This window comes from Falco peregrinus, chromosome 1, assembly GCF_023634155.1.
Source record: "Falco peregrinus isolate bFalPer1 chromosome 1, bFalPer1.pri, whole genome shotgun sequence".
Classification (NCBI taxonomy): domain Eukaryota; kingdom Metazoa; phylum Chordata; class Aves; order Falconiformes; family Falconidae; genus Falco; species Falco peregrinus.
The window spans coordinates 28910259-28929589 of NC_073721.1; the positions used below are offsets into that span (position 1 = coordinate 28910259).

A 19331-nucleotide genomic window follows, 5' to 3' on the forward strand; every position below is an offset into this window, starting at 1 on the left:
CAGTGACCTTGGGGATGGTGGAGTGACGCAGAGGTGCAGGAGGTGGGAGGTCTGCCTCATCCCCCTTGGCCAGGATGGAGTGTGCTGGCAGCTGGGCCAATGGAGCCCATTAAAAATCAAACAGCCTGACATAATGCTGGGGGCACGCCACGGGAGCCTGAACTTGAGATGGAGCTGCAGGACCCCACTCAAGCCAGTGCTGGGGATGGGGACAGGTAACATGGCAGACAAAATCCTGCCTCATTACCCCAGCATCCTACTGATGCAGCAGTGGGGCAGCTGCCCCCAACCTGTGGCAAGCAGCTTCCCTTCAGGACCACCCCTCCTTGGGCGCTGGGTCCTTGCAGCACTGGGGACTTGTGTCCATCACCTCAAGTGGATCATACAGCTGGGACACGTGGGTGATGCTTGTTTCCTCCAGCACGGGGCTGTGAGTGCTGACGCTGCACAAACAGTGGGTGCAGCTGCTCCTCCCCTGCACTGAGAAACACCAGCACAAAACCCTGGGGGGGGACTGTGGGCTGTTGACCACTAATGTGAGTGCTCATTAGTGTATCAATCTTGGGTAATGTGGGAGTCTTTCTGTCCCTTTGCCATTGTCACCTATCAAGCAGTGGAGGTGGTGTGTGAACAGCCGTGCGTGCCGTTGAGCCTCAGCTCTGCCCATCCCTCTGCCCTGGGCTGGGACAACCCCTACGTGTGGGCTGCTTAATAGCTGCTGGTGCTGTGGTCCTTGCTGGTTAGTCCCTGGCTGGCCCTTTTGCTTCGGGAAGTGCTGGCTGCACCCTGGCACAGCCTCCTCTGGCACAGCGTCAGTGAGGCTGCGATCCAGGGAGCAGCTATCCCAGCCTGAAACAACGGTGCTGCCCAGGGCTGCGTGGCTTTGGTTGCAAGGGCACTGCCTTGCCTGCTTGAGACTCGGTGGACGGTTGCTGTGGCTGAGCTGGTACCTGCAGCAGCTGGTCCTAGCGCGGGTGGAGAGTTGCTGCTGAGGGAGGCACCCGGCCTCTGAGCGGGACCTGCCATGCATTTTCAATGTGGGAGCAGCGGCCTGGCAGCAGCTGGGGGCTCAATGCCTTTGATCTGTCCTAGTGACTGGGAGGGGGTCCGGGAGACCTCCAGGTGCTAAGGAGTTTGCAGCATGGAAACCGGGTAGGAAACTAATTAAAAGGTGGGAGCAACCCCCTGTGCTTCACCCGCCGGCACCCGGTGCTGGGCACGCAGACGCTGCTGGGTGGAAAGCCACTGGCCTGCCACTGTGTGCTGCAGCAGCCCTCGCTGGCGCGGCTGGGACACCACATGGGCTGCAGCTTTCGCCTGGACGAGGTGCCCTGATGGCTGCCGACGCTGGGTGAGACGTCCCTGCGCAGCGACAGCAGAGCCAGCCCCGGCAGGTGCTGCCAAGCTGGCCGCCTGGCGAGGGGCGCGCTGTGCCGGAGGGCTGCCAGGCCGCCCCAGCGCTCTTGGCAGGCGGTGGGGGACTTGGTGGGGGACTTGGGGATGCGGGGCCAGCAACACTGGGAAGCAATTACCTCCCCGCTGTGTCCGGCCCTAATCCCCTCACACGGCGTGTGAGGAGCCGGCTCGCCAAACAAGGCTCAATCAGGTTAAAGTGTGAAGTCAGGATTAGCCGAAAGAATGAGAGCGTGGTAATAGCCCCGGCTTCCCTGCCCGGCGGGCTGGCCGCCACAGCCCGCCGTGGCCCCCTCCCTCCGGCCGCCCGCCGGCCCGCCGGGCTCTTGCCGGGGAGATTAAGGCTGCCGGGGTTTGTTTGCCTGAGTGGGCTCCCCACTGGGAAGCCATGTCGAACAGTTTTGCTCGGTCGCCCCGCTAAGCGCTGGGCAGCGGCGTGCTGGGGGGTTGGCTCCCGCTGCCGAGCCCCTGCCAGCCCAAGGGAGCCGAGCCCCCTCGCCTGGCTCCTGGCCGAGGCTCCCCAGGGCCGGTGGCGCTGGGGCAAGGGCTGCTGGCTGCCAGCAGAGCCAGCACCGGGGGCACCTCCAGACCCGCCACAGATATAGAAACGCAGAATCGTAGAATCATTTAGGCTGGTAAAGACCTTTAAGATCATCAAGTCCAACCATTAACCTGGGACTGCCAAGCTCACCACTAAAACATGTCGCTAAGCTCCACGTCTATGTGTTTTTAAACACCTCCAGGGATGGTGATTCCACCACCTCCGTGGGCAGCCTGTTCCAGTGCTTCACCACCCTTTCCATGAAGAAGTTTTTGTTACTATCCAATCTAAACCTCCCCTGGTGCAGCTTGAGGCCGTTTCCTCTTGTGCCGTCACTTGTTATCTGGGAGAAGAGACCGACCCCCCCCTGCCTGCAGCCCCTGTCAGGCAGCTGTAGAGAGCGATAAGGTCCCCCCTGAGTCTCCTTTTCTCCAGGCTAAAGAGCCCCAGATCCCTCAGCCGCTCCTCACAGGACTTGTGCTCCAGACCCTTCACTTCATTGCCCTCCTCTGGACACGCTTCAGTGTCTCGATGTCTGTCTTGTAGAGGGGGACAATCACTGCCCTAGTCCTGCTGGCCACACTGTTTAGGATACAGGCCAGGATGCTGTTGGCCGCCTTGGCCATCTGGTCATGGTGCTGGCTTACATTCAGTTGGTTGTCAGCCAGCTCGCCCACGTCCTTTTCTGCCCAGCAACTTCCCAGCCACCCTTCCCCCAGCTTGTAGTGGGGTTGTTGTGACCCAGGTGTGGGACCCAACAACGATCATGCACACAGTGGGGCAGGGTAGCAAGGTATAAGATCGGAGCAGGGACGTCTCCAAAATCCCAATCCCTAACCACTGCCATCCACCACACTGCCTAGCCAGGGAGGGAATTGTGTGGACATAGCCCAGTCATCAGGCTTTTAGGGGACATGGAAGGAAAGTGGGTGCCTTCCTTCTCCCCGTTGCTCAGCTGTGGGCTGGAGCTGGCTGCTGCTAATTAACAGGCAACTGCTGGGTTGGAAACCTCTGTGGGAGGTGAGCCTGGGGACAAAAGGGGTCTGGGATGCGGCTGGGCCAAGAAGCAATGGAAATGCAGAGGGTTCCTGGGAGCAAGTGGGGGTTCTGCTTTGCAGACAGGCTGCTGAGAGCTTCCCGTTTGGGCATGCATGCCACCACGGAGGGTCTGCCCAAGCACAGATGTCTGTCCTCTGGTACTTGCAGGGTGGAAGCTGTGTGTTTCCCCCATCATCTGCTCACCCCTTGTCATCCTTCCCCCTTTGCACCCCCAGGACTACCAGAGCCCTCTGTACCCTGGGCCGTGCAGGGAGAAACTCCAGCGGCTGCGTTCCCACAGCACAGGGATGGGAGGACATGGCACTGTGGACGGGCCAGCTGCTTGGGCATCCCCTGGCTTCAATAACCAGGAACCCCTAAACTTGGAGCTTTAGGAAAATACCTGGAAGTGAAACTAGAAAAGGCAGAAAGGACGGTTGTGACAACAGGGCAGGGGCTGCTTGCTTTCCCCTTCCTCTTTCTGTGCCTGTCCGCCGGCTGGTTCCCAGCAGGGCTGTCAGACCTGTCAGTGCTTGCGATCACCACTGCAAGCTGGCATGCCACATGCGATGGCAGTGACATGCTTGTATTTGGCGGGGTGCGAGGTGGCACCGGCGCAGCCGCCGAGGGTGCCGTAAGCCACGCGGTGGAGCGAGGAGAAGCCGTGCCATCTGCTGTTTCTTCGGCGCCAAAGTGTAAAGCAAACATAGCTGGGAGCTATGAAACACCAGGAGGGAAGGGGCCGTGCCTTGTTCCAACGCCGGGCCTGAGGATCCCGCAGGCAAAGCATGTGTTTGTCCTGGTGCCGTCAGCTGTGTAACTGTGCCGGCAATGTAAGCCCAGCACCAGGGCCTTGCTGAAACCCTCGCATCCAGCGTCTGTCCCTCTTGGCTTCAGTACCCCAAATGGCAGCACTTCATTGGTGACTGTCATGAAAAGCTGTGAAGGGGAGAAGCCTTGCAAAGTCAGTTGCAACCTTCTAGCAGGGTTTCCTTCACGAGCTGTAAGTGAGCAGCTTGCAGACAGACGCCTGGATTTACTCCCCGGGTGCGCTGGGACTCCCATGTGCTGTGAGCGGAGAAACACGAGCAAAGTTCCATGGGGGAAGCAAAAAAGCTGCGGGCAGGGTCTGCCTGGGCAGGCATCGCCAGAGCTGGAGCGGGGGGTGCAGAGCACTGAGGCATGGCGGGCGCTCCCATGCTTGGCCCCGCTGTGACCAGTTTAATGTTGGAGGACAGGCAGCTGCTGGGGGGAGTGCGATGCGTTGGATGCATTGCTAGCAAGAGCAGTGAACTTCATTTGGGGGTTTCTGGAGGGTTTTCTAGGGCATTCTGTCTTCTAGGAGCCCAAAGGGAAAAGGGGATTTGGGGCAATGCTGCGTTTTTCTGAAAGGTCAGTGCAATTCCTGGGGGTCCCCGGGCTCATTGTGTCCCCAGCAGAGGATGGGGAGAAGGTGTCTGCATCTGAAGGGGTGCTGGGGTGTCAGAGCTTGTGGCAGGTGTCAGCTCCTTCCCCTTTGGAGAGTGCGAGGTGACCCTGATCCCTTCAGGGCGGCTCGTCCCAGAGCCCTGTGGGGGGCCGGGGCAGGCTGGGCCGGGCCGTGCGGAGCAGGCGGAGCAGGCAGCGCAGGCGGAGCAGGCGGAGCAGGCGGAGCAGGCAGCGCAGGCAGCGCAGGCGGAGCAGGCAGCGCAGGCGGAGCAGGCAGCGCAGGCGGAGCAGGCAGCGCAGGCAGCGCAGGAGCGCAGCAGCCCGGGCCGGGCAGCCTGGCAGTGCCGCCGCGCGGGTAGCGGTGAAACTGCGCCGCCTGCGCGCCCGGCTGCTCGCAGGGGAGCTGGGCCCTTCCAGGGCCGGCATCTCCCTTCCGCTGCCCCAGCAAGGGTGCTTTGCCGGCTGCCTTTGGTTCCTCAGGAGCGACCCAGAGGGATGCACCAGCTCCCCTGCTCCCTGCACGCTGCGTGGGGCATCACTCCAGTGCCCTACGGCAGCTCTGTGGTGGCTGGGCATCCCGCTGGAGCGCTGGGGGAGCCCACTGTCCCTGGGTTTTCCTTCTCCTCCTGCAGCTGTGCCAGAGATGCTGGTGCTTCCCTCTGGGAACATTCCCCATTGCAGCAGTGAAGCTTTTGGCCAGGGTGAAGTCCCAATCTGGAGACCTCCAGGTCTCTTGCAAGCAGCTTGTGGGTTATGCCGAGCCTGTTTTCTGGGAGAAATGAGGGCCCAGGGAGCAGCGTGGATGCTGTGCCTCCATCCTGACCCAGCCCAACTGCTCTGGGATATCAGTAGTGAACAGGCTCCGTTATGTGGAAGCATAGCTGGTAAGCAATGAGTGCGAAATGCTGGCACCCAGGGACACCCCAAACCACCTCTTCGGGTGGGGATGGGGGTGTCTGCGTGACCTGTGTAATGCTGGGGAGTGCTTAATCAGTGCAGGATGCCCTGGTCTTGCTCCTCATTCCCCCAGGGACTTGCTGCATAGGACAAATGCCACATCATGCCTCAGTTTCCCTGTGCCAGGAGGGAGCTGTGGACATGTTCTCCTGCCCCGTGGGTGGCTGGAGCAGGGCTGCACTGGCATGGGGCTGGGAGCAGGCAATGCAGGAGCCTGCCAAGCTCAGAGGAACTCCTGGCCCTTGGGGTGGGAGAGGGAATAGCTGCATGGGAGCCGTGGGGCACAGATACAATAGGCAGGTCCCCCCAGGGATGGAGTGAGCTGAGCCAGTCCACTCAGACCCTACTTGCAGTGAGATTTTTGGCTATCATGGTCATTCAAAGCCAGCCCAGGTATGGTGGAGGATCTGACCTGCTGCAAGCCCTGCAACACAGAACTGGCACTGGCCTAGCATGCCCCAGCGTTGCAGAGCAGGTGATTACACAGACGGTGCTGTATAGTGATGAAGTAATTAATGACCCGCTTATTTGTGCCCTCTAAAGTGCAGGGCAGGCTCCATGGGAATGCCTGCCGGAGCCCTGGAGCCGCTAAGTGTAATTACCAGTTAATCAGCAGGGACCTGTAATTAGAGCAGTCAGAGGGTATTTAAGTACGGAGGATTTTCCCAGAGCTTTGCCCTGCTGTTCTGCTTATTAGAGCTGGGGACAGTAGTGCCCGGGGAACCCCAGCCACTTGCAGCCACCATGGATGGAGCCAGACTTGCCTTGGGACAGCCAGCAGGCCAGTGGGAAACTGAGGACCTGAAGCCAAATTACAGTTTCCCAGAGCCCCTGAGGGATCACTGGGTGCTGGGGCATGCCCCTGCCTGTGGATGCCCTGGTCCCATGGGGCATAGTGCTTTGCAGGCGCTGCTAATTTTCCTTCCTGCCTCTTTCTTGTGCAGGGACCTGAGCGAGAACTTCATCCAGGCCATCCCCAGGAAAGCTTTCCGCGGGGCCACTGACCTCAAGAATCTGTGAGTCCCGGCAGGGATGGGAATGAGGGAGTCTGGGGTCAGGTTCTGTGGCAGGAGGCATCAGGAGCCACCGGTCACTCTCTGCTTGGGCTGTCCCAGCAATGCTCCCTCTGTCTTTCTCCTGCAGGCAACTGGACAAGAACCAGATCAGCTGTATTGAGGATGGGGCTTTCCGTGCCCTGCGGGGGCTGGAGGTCCTGTAAGTGGCCAGGGGCCAGCTGGAGCCTCCATCCTGCAAGCCCCATGAGGGCTGAGGGTGTCCTTGGGTGCTCCCTGTGGCACTGTAGGGACATCCCCAGTGTGCCATCTCTCCCTGGCCCCGAGGAGGGACTGAATAGGGGTCTGGTGCCACAGCTGTAGAGCTGTGCTCCAGGGCCTGATCCTGCCCCAGGGGTCCACCTGGTTGCAGCTGGCTGTGGAGGGGAGAAGCCTGGAAAAGGCAGCAGGTCCTGCCCAGGGGTTCGGGCTGTCCCCATCTCTCACCTCTCCATCCATGCACTCTGTGCCGGGGGGTGGGTGGGTGCTGTTGCCCCCAGGAGTTCGGTGCTCTCACACTCCCATTTCTGGCCTGGCTGCCCTGACTTTCCTCCCTCTGCCTTCCTGCAGGACCCTGAATAACAACAATATCACTTCCATCCCTGTGTCCAGCTTCAACCACATGCCCAAGCTGCGGACATTGTGAGTCCTGGGGCTGTGGGGGTGGTAGGGGCCCCCTAGGCTGGAGTGGGCTGTCCCCAGCTCTGCTGCCAGTGCCAGCGGCCCAGCAGTGCTAGGACAGCACTGTGGGGAGGGGATGGAGGGGACACCCTTGCAGAGCATCCCTAAGCACTGCCAAGCTGGTGGCCTCGCAACCAGCACAGATGCTCTCAGGCTCCTCCGTGTCCCCCTGTGTATGTCCCCAGCCTTTGGGATGAGCTAGCAGTGGAGTAGGCAGGAGCCATCCTCTGGCCACTGACTGCCCCATCCACCCACAGCCGCCTGCACTCCAACCACCTCTTCTGCGACTGCCACCTGGCCTGGCTCTCGCAGTGGCTGCGCCAGCGCCCCACCATTGGGCTCTTCACCCAGTGTGCTGGCCCAGCCCAGCTCCGCGGCCTCAACGTGGCTGAGATCCAGAAGAATGAGTTCAGCTGCTCCGGTGAGGGAAACAGGGGAGGTGATGGGAGCCAGGGCAGGGCCAGGGTTGGGGTGACAAAGCTTGTCCCACCAGTGCAGCCCACCTCCGCTCCCTGCCATGTGCCTCAGCTCAGAGCCTGGATGCATGCTGTGGGCTTGGCTCAGGTCAGCACTGTCCCTGGTGTGGGGACACCACCACTCTATCAGTGTGACAAAGAGTGCATCAGTCTGCCCTTGGAGCTGTGTGCCTTTTGCACAGGGTTGGGGCACACAGGACCTTGTGCATCCACTCAAGGGTGCCACGAGCTGTCCCAGCACGCTGGGCTGCCACCAGGGTCCTTGGGGTGCTGCCACCCACCTGCCTGGCCCAGCTCTTTGCAGTTGCCATGGTGGCTGCTTTCCTGGCAGGACAAATGGACCCGTCACGTGCCCAGCTCTGCAGCCTGTCCTCTGGCTCCTGCCCAGCCATGTGCACTTGCAGCAACGGCATCGTGGACTGTCGGGGCAAAGGGCTGACGGCCATCCCTGCCAACCTGCCTGAGACCATGACAGAGATGTGAGTACAGCCCCACATTGTCACTGCCAGGCTGTGGGTGGCTCAAGGCAGTGGGGCATGGGGGCAAGCCCCACAGGTCAGCCACCCCACGGGGCAGCAGGCTTCCTTGCTCTTCTACCATACCGCCCAGATTTAGCTCTGGATTTAGCTGCATTAAAAATGCAAATAGAGAAATAATCGCCTTAAGGGAATCCAATTATGGTGCAAAGCCCCTGCTGGGACAGTGCACAAAGCACATGGGAGGCAGCAGGTGCCCCCAGACCCAGGGTGCTGGTGGGGAGGAGGTGGTCCCCCCAGCCCAGCCAGCATGGTATCCCCACCCATGGCACCCCTCCCTGATGAAGAGAGCCCCAACCGCAGGCTGCAGGTTGTCCCTGGGTTGAATGGTGCCACTCCAGTGAGGTAACTTACAGTAAGCTTGGGGGTGTTGCAGACCCCCAGCCCTGTCAAAGGTATGCTGGGGCTCAGCTAGGCCTACATTCCTCATCTCTCCCACTTCTCTTTGCAGACGTCTGGAGCTCAACGGCATCAAGTCCATCCCCCCAGGTGCCTTCTCCCCCTACAAGAAGCTGCGAAGGATGTAAGTGTGCAGCTTCTACCTGCTCACCCTGAATCCCAGCACCCTTTACCCTGCTGGCCACTGCTATGAGCCTGCAGCCCCGCACTTAGACAGTCATGGGGCACTTGCCATGACATGGGTGCCCCACACGGCAGCACTGGGGTGGGGTCTTGAATACCCCCAGCTCTGGGTGCTGGGGGTGCTCCCCTGGCCCAGCAGGAGGATGAGGCTATGGGACGAGAGAAAAAGGGACCAGGCTACCTTCTCGCTTTGGGTTTCAGAGACCTGAGCAACAACCAGATCTCAGAGATCGCTCCTGATGCCTTCCAGGGGCTACGCTCGCTGAACTCCCTGTAAGTGCCCACACTGGCATGTGTGGGGTGGTTTGGGGTGGATGCTGTGGTCCCGGAACCGTGCCCCACACTGCTCCCCCCATCTCTCTCACACCAGCCTTTCTCTCCCAGGGTGCTGTACGGCAACAAGATCACGGACCTCCCCAAGGGTGTCTTTGGGGGACTTTTCGCCCTGCAGCTGCTGTAAGGCACCAGTGGCTGGGTAGAATGCGCTGCAGGGACACCGGGAAGCAGGGCTGTGGTGTCCTCAGCGCCCATGGTGCATTGAACAGGGTCCCCAGGCTCACCTCCCTCCCTCCCTGCCAGGCTCCTCAATGCCAACAAGATCAACTGCGTGCGGGCGGATGCCTTCCAGGACCTGCAGAACCTCTCGCTGCTCTCGCTGTACGACAACAAGATCCAAACCCTGGCCAAAGGCACCTTCACCTCCCTGCGGGCCATCCAGACCCTGTGAGTGCCCACACCAGCTCTGGTGCCTGGGTGGGTGGGCAGCTGGAGGGAAACATCTCAGTGGGTAGCCAGGGCTAGAGTTGGTGGTCACCTGTTGCCCCTGCCAGTGTGTCACCCACTGTCCCTGGCACAGACACCTGGCCCAGAACCCTTTCATCTGCGACTGCAACCTGAAGTGGCTGGCAGACTTCCTCCGCGCCAACCCCATCGAGACCAGCGGCGCCCGCTGTGCCAGCCCCCGGCGCCTGGCCAACAAGCGCATCGGCCAGATCAAGAGCAAGAAGTTTCGCTGCTCAGGTGAGAGCTGTTCCCATCCCCATCATGGGTGCCCTGTGGCACAGCTGTCCTCAGCCCTGCCCCAGCCTGGTGTCCATACTCTCGGAGTGCTGATGTGGGGTTTTTTTCCCCACAGCCAAAGAGCAGTATTTCATCCCAGGTAAGAGGAGGAGCTGGACGCATGTGTGCATGGGTGTGTGCATGGTACCCTTTTGTACAGGCTGCCGGGGGGGTGGTCGTGCCAGAGCCCTGTGGTCTGGCACAGCAGGACCACACTGCATTTCCCGTCATTTCTGGTTGCTGAGTTCCCAGGTGCTGCAGTAACAGAAGCACTGGGTACCAGGATGTGTTGCGGCATCTCCCATCATGCCACTATTAGGATGGGCACAGAGGCACCCCCAGGGTCCAGCTCTGGTTGCAGGAGGGGAGAGGTGGTGGACGGCACAGTGCCCCTTCTACCAAGGGCAAATATCCCTTCAGATAAGATGCTTTGGGCATGGAGAGGAGAAATATGTGTGCAGTGGCTGGGATGAGGGGAGCTGGGGAAGAGACCGAGACCAGCTGGGAGTTTGGGAGGACCAGAGGAGGGGAGGGCAGGTGCAGCCCCCTGTGCCTCTGCCCACGGGAGCCCACCCACGCTGCCCTTGCTGGCACACAGGGACGGAGGATTACCAGCTGAACAGTGAGTGCAACAGCGACGTGATCTGCCCCCCGAAGTGCCGCTGTGAATCCAGTGTGGTTGAGTGCTCCAACCTGAAGCTCACCAAGATCCCAGAGCGTATCCCACAGTCCACAGCGGAGCTGTAAGAGCCTCCTCCCTCCCACCCTGCTTTCTTTCCTGCAGCTGGAACATCACCAGTGCTCAGGTTTGGCTCAGGGTTTAGTCTGTACCAGGCCCTTTGCAGCCACCTCCTGAGCTCTTTTTCCTGCTGCCCACCCCAGGCGCCTGAACAACAATGAAATCTCCATTCTGGAGGCCACTGGTATCTTCAAGAAACTCCCACATCTGAAGAAAATGTGAGTATCAGGCACGCGCAACCCTTCAGGAGTGCCTGGGGGCTGGGATCCTGATGCCAGGGCAGCCTGGGATGTGAAATGGGGGGCACGTCCCAACTTGAGGGTCCCTCAAGGGACTGGACAGCACAGGGTGCTCAGTGGGACCTGGGGAGGCAGAGTTCAGGATGAGGTTGGGGCAGAGCCCTCATCCCAGCCTGCTTTCCCCTCTCTGCAGCAACCTCAGCAACAACAAGGTGTCAGAGATCGAGGATGGGGCATTTGAAGGGGCATCATCTGTCAGCGAGCTGCATCTCACTGTCAATCAGCTGGAGTCTGTGCGGAGTGGCATGTTCAGGGGCCTGGATGGGCTGAGAACCCTGTAAGTCCCCACATCCGCTGTGGGCACAGGAATGGGAATGTCCCTGCTCCTTCCTTCCCTGCCCTGTCTGCGATCCTGGGCTGGTGCTGTGTGCATCACTGCAGGACCAGCTTGGGAGTGCCTTATCTATCTGCTGGCTGTATCCAGAGTTGTGGGGGTATTTTTTTGCTGCTCAGAGACTAGCCTGGGCTCATCCTGCTGCCTGGCAGCAAGGTCGGCACCACCTGGGCACTGCCAAGGTGGGTTTCCCCTGTGGCACCTGCCTGGGTTGTTAGGTGCCCTCCTCCCCTTCCCTCCACAGGATGCTAAGGAACAACCGCATCAGCTGCATCCACAACGACAGCTTCACGGGGCTGCGCAACGTCCGCCTCCTCTCCCTGTATGACAACCAGATCAGCACCATTGCACCAGGTGCCTTCGACACGCTGCAGTCACTCTCGACGCTGTACGTCTTGGGCCCTCGGGGGATGCTCCCAGTCTGTCCCCATCCCATCATGGCAGGGGGCTGCAGGAAGGTTCCCTTGTTGGGCGGCTGCTCAGGCGATACCCTTGGGCTCCCTCCCATGCGCAGGAACCTGCTTGCCAACCCCTTCAACTGCAACTGCCAGCTGGCCTGGCTGGGGGACTGGCTGCGCAAGAGGAAGATCGTGACAGGGAACCCACGCTGCCAAAACCCTGACTTCCTCCGGCAGATCCCTCTCCAGGATGTAGCTTTCCCTGACTTCAGGTGTGAGGAAGGTAACTCATGGGCCCCACAGTGCTGGGAGTGAGGGGGAACCAGACAGCTCCTCCTGGGCTGGCACCACGCTCCCTGTCCCAGCACCATCCCTGCTCCTGGGATGTTTGGCAGTGCCCTGCTACAAGCCGGTATCTCAGGGGGTTGCTCAGCCCATTAATGCCCTACTCTAATGATGCACGAGTTTCGCTTCCTGGTACCCAGCCCTTAGAACTGCACTGAAATTCCCACAAACTGCTCTGAAGCCAGGAGAGGAGCTGGTACCCACTGCACTGCGTGGCCCTTGTGTGTAGGCAGGTCTGTGCTAGCAAACGCTGTGCCCCCAGTGCTGGCAGGATCAGATGTATAGGCAGAGCCCACCCAGGATTCATCCTGCTTCTTCTCTCCTTCCCTTCTCAGGCCTGCACACGTGCCGGAGCTGGGCAGATGGAGTAGGCAGGGAGCGTGTGTGTTGAGAGAAAAGCCTTTTTTAAAAAATCTTTTTAATTTAGAACAGCTTTTGAGCCCTCTGGAAAATATTTACAAACAAATCATCGTTTCTTCTGCTTTCCCTCCTCCACCACGTCAAAGACTGAAGGGTTGCATCCTGCGCCTTTCCTAATGGTGTGAGATAACATACGGTTGTCCCAGGGACGCCTCTCCTGTAGGAGCCCAGTGCAGTGGCAGGGAACGGGGAAGCAATGCCATCTCCTCCGGCTGCTTAGCACAGGCACCGCTCCCTCTAGCCTGTGTCTGGGAGATGGTTGAAGGAGGTTATTTCAGAAGGATTGGCAGGGCTGAGCCCTTTCTTCTGCACCCTCCTCTCTGCTGTCCCTGGGACTGCATTTTTGCTTGAAAATGGTGAAAATCAAAGCAGCCTTGAGCTGACTGGTTGCATCCATCCTGGCGGGGCAGGCAGGTTCTGGGTGCAGGAATGATTCCTGCATTGCTGACTCTGTCGGGCTGAGGCTACTGCCTGCAAGCAGGTTGCCTGCAGTGCCCTGCTTTCGGGGCGAGGGGAGATGGTCAGCATGGGAGGGGAGCAGTCCTAGGCACTGCATCCAGCCTCATGCAGTGCCCGAGGGCTGGGACCCAGTGAATTTGTGGCTCTCTGTGCCTGATGCAGGTCAGGAGGAGACCAGCTGCATCCCCCGACCCCAGTGCCCGCAGGAGTGCACCTGCCTCGACACTGTTGTCCGCTGCAGCAACAAGCACCTCAAGGCCCTGCCCAAGGGGATCCCCAAGAACGTCACGGAGCTGTGAGTGGTGGGCAAATGCCCGGATTCTCCTGACCACCAGCAACTTTGCAGCCCTGGGTGAGGGGTCTCTGCTGTGGGGTTGCGGATGTTGGGGCAGAGATGCTCCCTCCCAGACCCCCATCCTGGCCCAGTAGTGGGGGCAGAACCCCCACCTAGCCAAGGGACCTCGTCCAGCCCTGACCCCAGCAAGGGGCTCCACAAGAGCCTCTCTGCCAACTCAGCGCTACCGAGGGTGCTGTGCAAGAGGTGTTGTCACCGCAGCTGCATCCCTGCTCTTTGGCCCTTGCAAGGGGGCAACGTAGGACAACCACCCCCTGTAGCTGTGGTCCCCGTGCAGCCCAGGGCACTGCGGTTCCCAGCAGCCTGCCATCAGCAAGAGGGATGGGGCCACCCTGCCTCTGCCAGCTCCCGGGCCCCTTTCTGCCATGACCTCTCACCATGCTGCAGGGATGCTTTAGGCAGCCCCAGCTCCAAGCACACGGGCAACAGAATGTGGTTTGCGTGGGGTCAGCCACCCGTCACTGTGGGTGTCAGGGAGATACCCACGCAGCCATGCTGGGTCTGAATGTGTGGGCACCGTGATGCCCATTGCTGCAAAAGGGGCTCTGCACTCGTCTGGGATGGGGAAGGCAGCAGTCCTGTGTGCAGGGGGTGTAAACACTGGTTGTGCACATACATATGTATACCACCCCCTCACACCCCTGCGCTGTCTCGCACACCCCTCCCCTCTCTGCATCCTCCGCTCTCTCTCACACATGCCTTGGGAACAAATGGTTACAGCCACCCACGCTCACATTGGATGTGTAAACGCAGCACATGGCTGGCTGTGCTCGCACACGCAGGCTGCTGGGAGACTGCCTCTGGGACCTACATGCAGAGCCCCCGGGTGTGCTAATGTGCTCACACGCTAGCTCCCCTGCCAGCCCAGGGGTCCCTTGAGAGCCCCATGGGCCCCGGGTGCAGGGGGGGAGGTGATGCTGGAGATGCTTCTTGCAGCTTGAAGTCCATGGGGATGCACGGGAGAAACAGGAGGGCAGAGAGAGGGACTTCCTGCTTCTCAGCCAGCCCGAGACGCTTTTGTTCTCCCTTGCAGCTACCTGGATGGAAACCAGTTCACTCAGGTCCCGGGGCAGCTCTCCACCTTCAAGTACCTGCAGCTTGTGTAAGTAGCCAGGAGCAGGAGCCCAGGCAGCTGGTCCCACTGCTGGGACCTGTGTGGGTGAGGACAGGGGCTGTCCCCATGGACCTCGGCCTGGCAGTGTGCAGGGACCCCTGACATCCCTCTGTGTCCTCCTTCTGCACCAGGACACAACTGGCTGATGGTGATGCTCAGCCTGGGGATGCTCACAGTCTCTGCTGGCACTGGCCATGGGGCAGAGCGGGGACAGTGGTGTTGCTGCTCTCATCCTGTGTGGCAGCCCTGCTCTTCCCTTGGAGGCTTTGCTGCTGTTTGCACCTGACTGCAGCTGAGCACGGCACAGGGAGCAGCAAGGGGTGCAGGGTTCAGCTGGCTCCAAGCTCTGGGGTTTCTGTTTTCCAGTGATCTGAGCAACAACAAGATCAACTCCCTGAGCAACTCCTCCTTCACCAACATGAGCCAGCTCACCACTCTGTAAGTACAGTCTCGGCGGCGTGCCACACTGGGCTGCAGCCCCGCCAAGCTGTAAGGGGCTCTTCCTAGGGGAGCTCAAAGACTGAGGGGTTCTGGGGACACCGAAGTCTTCCCTCTGTGCCTGGGTGAAGCTTGGTTTGAGCTAGAGCTCATACAGGGGGTGTGTGCAGCCCAGGGTGGGCTTCTTGCGGCACACAGCAGCACCCCTGGCACTGTGTTGCCTCCTTCTTCCCTTCCACAGGATCCTCAGCTACAATTCCCTGCAGTGCATCCCTCAGCTGGCCTTTGAGGGCCTCCGCTCCCTCCGGCTGCTGTAAGTATCTGCCCATAGCCCTGCTCATGGTCCTGCTCAGCCCCTTCTCTGCTGCTGCCTGTGTCCCCAGTGCCCACTTGGAGCTGGGTGCAGGTAGGCAGGCAGGGCACAGGCTGCGGAAGGAACAAGGGGAGATGCTTCAAGCCTCTCAGAGCACATGGCGCTTTTGCAACAGTGTGGTGGGGTCCAGCTCTGCCACCCACGCTTGGACCCATGGGGTAGGGGCAGCACAGCCGGTCACAGTCCTTGCTGCCCATCCTGGAGCCACGGGCATCGCAGGACCCTCTCTGTTCTCTGCAGGTCTCTCCATGGCAATGACATCTCCACCCTCCCTGAGGGCATCTTTGCGGATGTCACCTCCCTGTCCCACCTGTGAGTATCTCCTGCTCCAGGGCACAGGGCTGGACACAGGCTCAGGAGATTTTTAAAAACCACGGGGCTGAGCTGCCTCCTCTCCTCTTCTCTGGGCTGGTAAATTGGGACAGCATTTTTGGGGCAGTGCCATGCCATGCCTGCCCTGCCCATGCTCAGCCCCCAGGGCTAGATGTGCAGATGAGCCTCCCAGTGCTGCTGTGATGTCCCTGTGGTCCTTGCTGGAGGTGGCGTGGGTTCCCTGTCCCTCCCCCCAGCTCCCTGGGGTCCCCTAACATGCAGGTCAAGCCATGCAAGGTGCTGGCACAGCCATGGGTTGGTGGGGGTGCACTGACCCATGCCAGCATGTCGTTAGCCTCCTGCTAGGACGCTTCCCTGCAGCAGCCTCCCCAAATCTGTCATCAAGCATCCTGGTGGTGGTCTTTCAGCCACTCTTTGAGGGAGCCTGTACCCCAGGAGCACAGCCCCATACCCACCACCTGGGGCGGGGGTTCTGCTTTGCTCACGGTCATTTTTTGGTCCTGTCCCTGTCCCTGCTAAGCTGTTCCCAGCCACCCGCCAGCGGCTGGTCCTGCTCCGGGCATCCTGGAGGTCTCAGGCTGTTCCTCTAGCCTGCAGAGAGCACCTTGATTTCCAGTCCTGCTCCCTGTGGTTTTTGGGAGCAGCACTGCTCCGTCTGGTCTTCCCCGGCCCTTCACTGATTTCCTGTGCCGAAGCGTGGAGCTGCCGCTGCCAGCCGGCACTGCTGGTTCCCGCAGGGCTGAGCTGTGTCACCAGCCGGCGCTGTCGGTGCTGTAGGACCAGGTTTGTCAGCCCCGGTGGATCTGCTGTCCCTACCGCCTGCCTTCTGGGCTGCCATCTCCTTCCTTCGTCACAGGTGTCAGTTGCGCTGGCCCTCCATCACCACCGACAGTTGCAGTGAAGGAGGAGGCAGAGGCATCCAAACGCAGCCTCCCACGTCACCTGCTGCTCCCTGCCCTGCTCTGCGGTGGAGCAGAGCAATCCTACCTCCTCCTCTCTCAAAACAATTCCTTGCTCTCCCCCGACGCTGTCCCCATGAGCTCTGGCTATGACCTGCTGCTTGTCCCCAGCAGCCTGCTCACTTGTCCATGCCCCGCAGCTCCTGTGCAGTGGTCTTGTTGCTCCTGCACAGCCTCAAGGTGCTTTGCTCTGTTTGTGCTGGGCCCAGGCAGCTTTGTCCAAGTGCTGGAGAGGGACTCCCAAGGATTTCTGTGTGGGCAACGGGGGGAGAGTCCCAGCACAGAGCCACAGGGCACTGTGTGGGCTGTGGGGCTGTCAGTGGGGTGGTCTGACTGGGCAGCGGTGTGAGGCTGTGTGCCCCAGTCCTCCCACAGCACCTCTACTGAGTCCAGAAATGGAGGAGCACTGGGTCCCCCCATTACATGGCAGCACGGCCAAGTGACAGAGTTGTGTCCAGTCCCAAGGTCTCCAAGCTCGGTTTCCTCTGTGGGGCAGTGGGTGCAGTTTTGCCCTTCCTCCCGCTGCAGAGCCATCGGGGCCAACCCCCTGTACTGCAGCTGCAACCTGCGCTGGCTCTCCAGCTGGGTCAAGACGGGCTACAAGGAGCCAGGCATCGCCCGCTGTGCTGGGCCCCCGGACATGGAAGGCAAGCTGCTGCTCACCACCCCTGCCAAGAAATTCGAGTGCCAAGGTGAGAGGTGCCTGTGCTGTCTGTCTGTCCATCCATGCCCTCCTCAGGCAGGGCAGCAGGCATCACAGGGAGCCAGGCTGCCTCCTGCCCCGTGCCTGGCAGACCGATGCTCTGTGAGTCTGGGGGACTCCAGCATTTCATCTGTTGAAGTGCCTTGTGGAGGAGGGGGACGGGGATTCTTCTGTCCCCTTACCTGGCTGGTGGCAAATCTCTGGTGACTGAACAAACTCGTGGCTGTCCCATTGCCTGGTGCACAGCCCTGTGGCAGGGCAGGCTCCACTCCAAGCCACAGCTGGGGCTCTGCCTCCCATGTCGGTGCCCACAAATGAGCACCTCCCCGTTGCTCCGCACTGGTGGTCATCTCTGTGCCTCCTGTCCCGCAGGCCCTCCTGCCCTGAGCATCCAGGCCAAGTGCAACCCCTGCCTCTCCAGCCCCTGCCAGAACCAGGGCACCTGCCACAATGACCCTCTCGGCTTCTACCGCTGTGCCTGCCCCAGTGGCTACAAGGTACCCTGGTCCCAGGGGTCCCCAGCACAGGGGGATGTGTCCCTGCAGAGGGGAAGGGGGCAGTGCAGGGGCTCTGCCTTGCCCCTGGGGCTTGCTGCATGCAGGACCATGTCCCCTCCCTGCACGCCACAGCGCCCTGCTGAGCAAGATGGGGCAGGGAGAGCTGGGCATGGTGCTGTGGCACCCTCCTGGCTCCTACCTCTTCATCCTTCCCCAGGGCAGGGACTGCGAGGTGGCACTCAGCGGCTGCTCCTCCAACCCCTGCGCCAATGGGGGAACCTGCCAGCCTCAGGACGGGGAAGGAGCTGGGTTCAGGTGAGTGCTGGATGGGAATCCGCAAAAGACAGGTGTTTGGGCGGCAGCGTGGAGCCCTGGCATCCCATGGAGATAAAGTCTGATGCTTCCTTCCCCTCCTGCATGCTCCCTTGGACATACAGCAGGGGTACTGCATTCACGTGGCAGCTCCAGCCCATACTGCCTGCTCTCTGCAGCCCTGCTTGCACTTCTGCCAGCACAGCGCCAGCAAGGCTGACTGCTGGCTCCATCCCCTGTGCCCCCCAGCCCTGCAGACTCCTGGGCTGAGGGCATGGTGGGGAGGGGGGGTTCCCCCCTCCATGAAGAGGCAAAGGGCAGTAGGATTTGGGGCTGGGGTCCAGCTGCTGCCGCAGGGCTGACTGTGGGTTGGGGCAGAATGTGGCCCTGGGGTCGCTGCCATTATCTGCAGGTCTGCTGTGCCCCCACACAACCCTCGCTACCCTGAGTGCTTCAGGCCATTCCGGGAACTGGGGTGCGATTAATGGCTGAAAATAGATGGCAGGCTGGGGGGTGAGGAGGTGGGCTGTGCAGCTGCCTAGACCCACACACTGAGTGGCCTCAGCCCGTTGTCATGGCAATGCAACATCCTTGTATCATGATGCCACCCGCCCCTGTGCCTGGTGTTCAGCAGGGAGGCACTGAACCCTGCTGGGGGGCACTGAACCCTGCTGGGGGGCACTGAACCCTGCTCCTCAGAGCCTCTCAGTGTGCAAGCATGCTCAGTGCCAAGGTCCTGTGCTGGTTGCTTTTGGGGAACCAGCTCAAAATGCTGTGTTTCCCACCCCCTGATACTGCCCTGTGCCCCACGGCAGGTGTCTATGCCCGGTGGGCTTTGAGGGCCCGAGCTGCCGCACCACTAGTGACCCCTGCAAGGAGCACAGCTGCAAGAACGGGGGCTCCTGCGTGCCCAGTGCCACCAACTACACCTGCCTGTGCCCTGCCCGCTACACAGGTACCTGGAATGAGGGCTAGCCATCCCCAAACCTTGCAGGCCTGGTGAGGGATGTGCCCAGTGCTTCTCCCTTTCCAGCAATGAGGGCTAATAGCTCTTCTGCCTGCTGTCCCAGTGCCCATCACCATGGCCTCTGGGTCCAGCCGCCTGGAGTCTGGGTACACCCAGCTGAGCCTTCATACCCTGGGATGCCCTTGGTTCGGCCAAGAGCTGCCTCTGGTGGACCAGAGCCCTGTACCCACGGTGGTGCAAGCTGTGGGCTCGGCAGCTCCCTGCCTTGAGCTGAGCCCCCCGTGGGCTCCCTCTGCCCCATGGGGACTGGGGCTTCCCTTCTGGTCCTGGAGTTGCTAGGCACCCCCTCCTCTGCCCTGCAGGGGATTTCTGTGAGCAGCCGCCGGATTTCTGCTCAGCCGAGCTCAGCCCATGCCAGCATGGCTCCACCTGTGTCTCCACCAGCCAGGGGCCCAGGTGAGCCCCCCCTCCCCAAATTGCTTTCTTCTGGCTGCCTGGTGGGGGAGATTTGCTTTTGGGGGGC

The 19331-nt window shown here is 60.8% G+C and overlaps 1 protein-coding gene across 2 annotated transcripts in view; it reads left to right on the forward strand.

Annotated features, from left to right (window-relative positions):
* The window catches only part of SLIT1 (slit guidance ligand 1), a 65234-nt gene that overhangs the window by 40720 nt on the left and 5183 nt on the right, over positions 1 to 19331 (forward strand). Inside the window, exons 5-30 of one of the 2 annotated variants that reach the window (XM_055790209.1) lie at positions 6322 to 6393; positions 6521 to 6592; positions 7000 to 7071; positions 7368 to 7531; positions 7918 to 8065; positions 8574 to 8645; positions 8906 to 8977; positions 9089 to 9160; positions 9284 to 9427; positions 9561 to 9724; positions 9840 to 9863; positions 10362 to 10506; positions 10646 to 10720; positions 10935 to 11078; positions 11380 to 11523; positions 11650 to 11816; positions 12920 to 13052; positions 14146 to 14214; positions 14593 to 14664; positions 14906 to 14977; positions 15278 to 15349; positions 16858 to 17021; positions 17405 to 17529; positions 17747 to 17844; positions 18657 to 18796; positions 19171 to 19264. In XM_055790209.1, the coding sequence (XP_055646184.1) occupies positions 6322 to 6393; positions 6521 to 6592; positions 7000 to 7071; positions 7368 to 7531; positions 7918 to 8065; positions 8574 to 8645; positions 8906 to 8977; positions 9089 to 9160; positions 9284 to 9427; positions 9561 to 9724; positions 9840 to 9863; positions 10362 to 10506; positions 10646 to 10720; positions 10935 to 11078; positions 11380 to 11523; positions 11650 to 11816; positions 12920 to 13052; positions 14146 to 14214; positions 14593 to 14664; positions 14906 to 14977; positions 15278 to 15349; positions 16858 to 17021; positions 17405 to 17529; positions 17747 to 17844; positions 18657 to 18796; positions 19171 to 19264 (2790 nt within the window). Of the gene's footprint in view, positions 1 to 6321; positions 6394 to 6520; positions 6593 to 6999; positions 7072 to 7367; positions 7532 to 7917; positions 8066 to 8307; positions 8468 to 8573; positions 8646 to 8905; positions 8978 to 9088; positions 9161 to 9283; positions 9428 to 9560; positions 9725 to 9839; positions 9864 to 10361; positions 10507 to 10645; positions 10721 to 10934; positions 11079 to 11379; positions 11524 to 11649; positions 11817 to 12919; positions 13053 to 14145; positions 14215 to 14592; positions 14665 to 14905; positions 14978 to 15277; positions 15350 to 16857; positions 17022 to 17404; positions 17530 to 17746; positions 17845 to 18656; positions 18797 to 19170; positions 19265 to 19331 lie in introns of those variants that run through there. The other variant, XM_055790218.1, reaches the window with a different exon arrangement.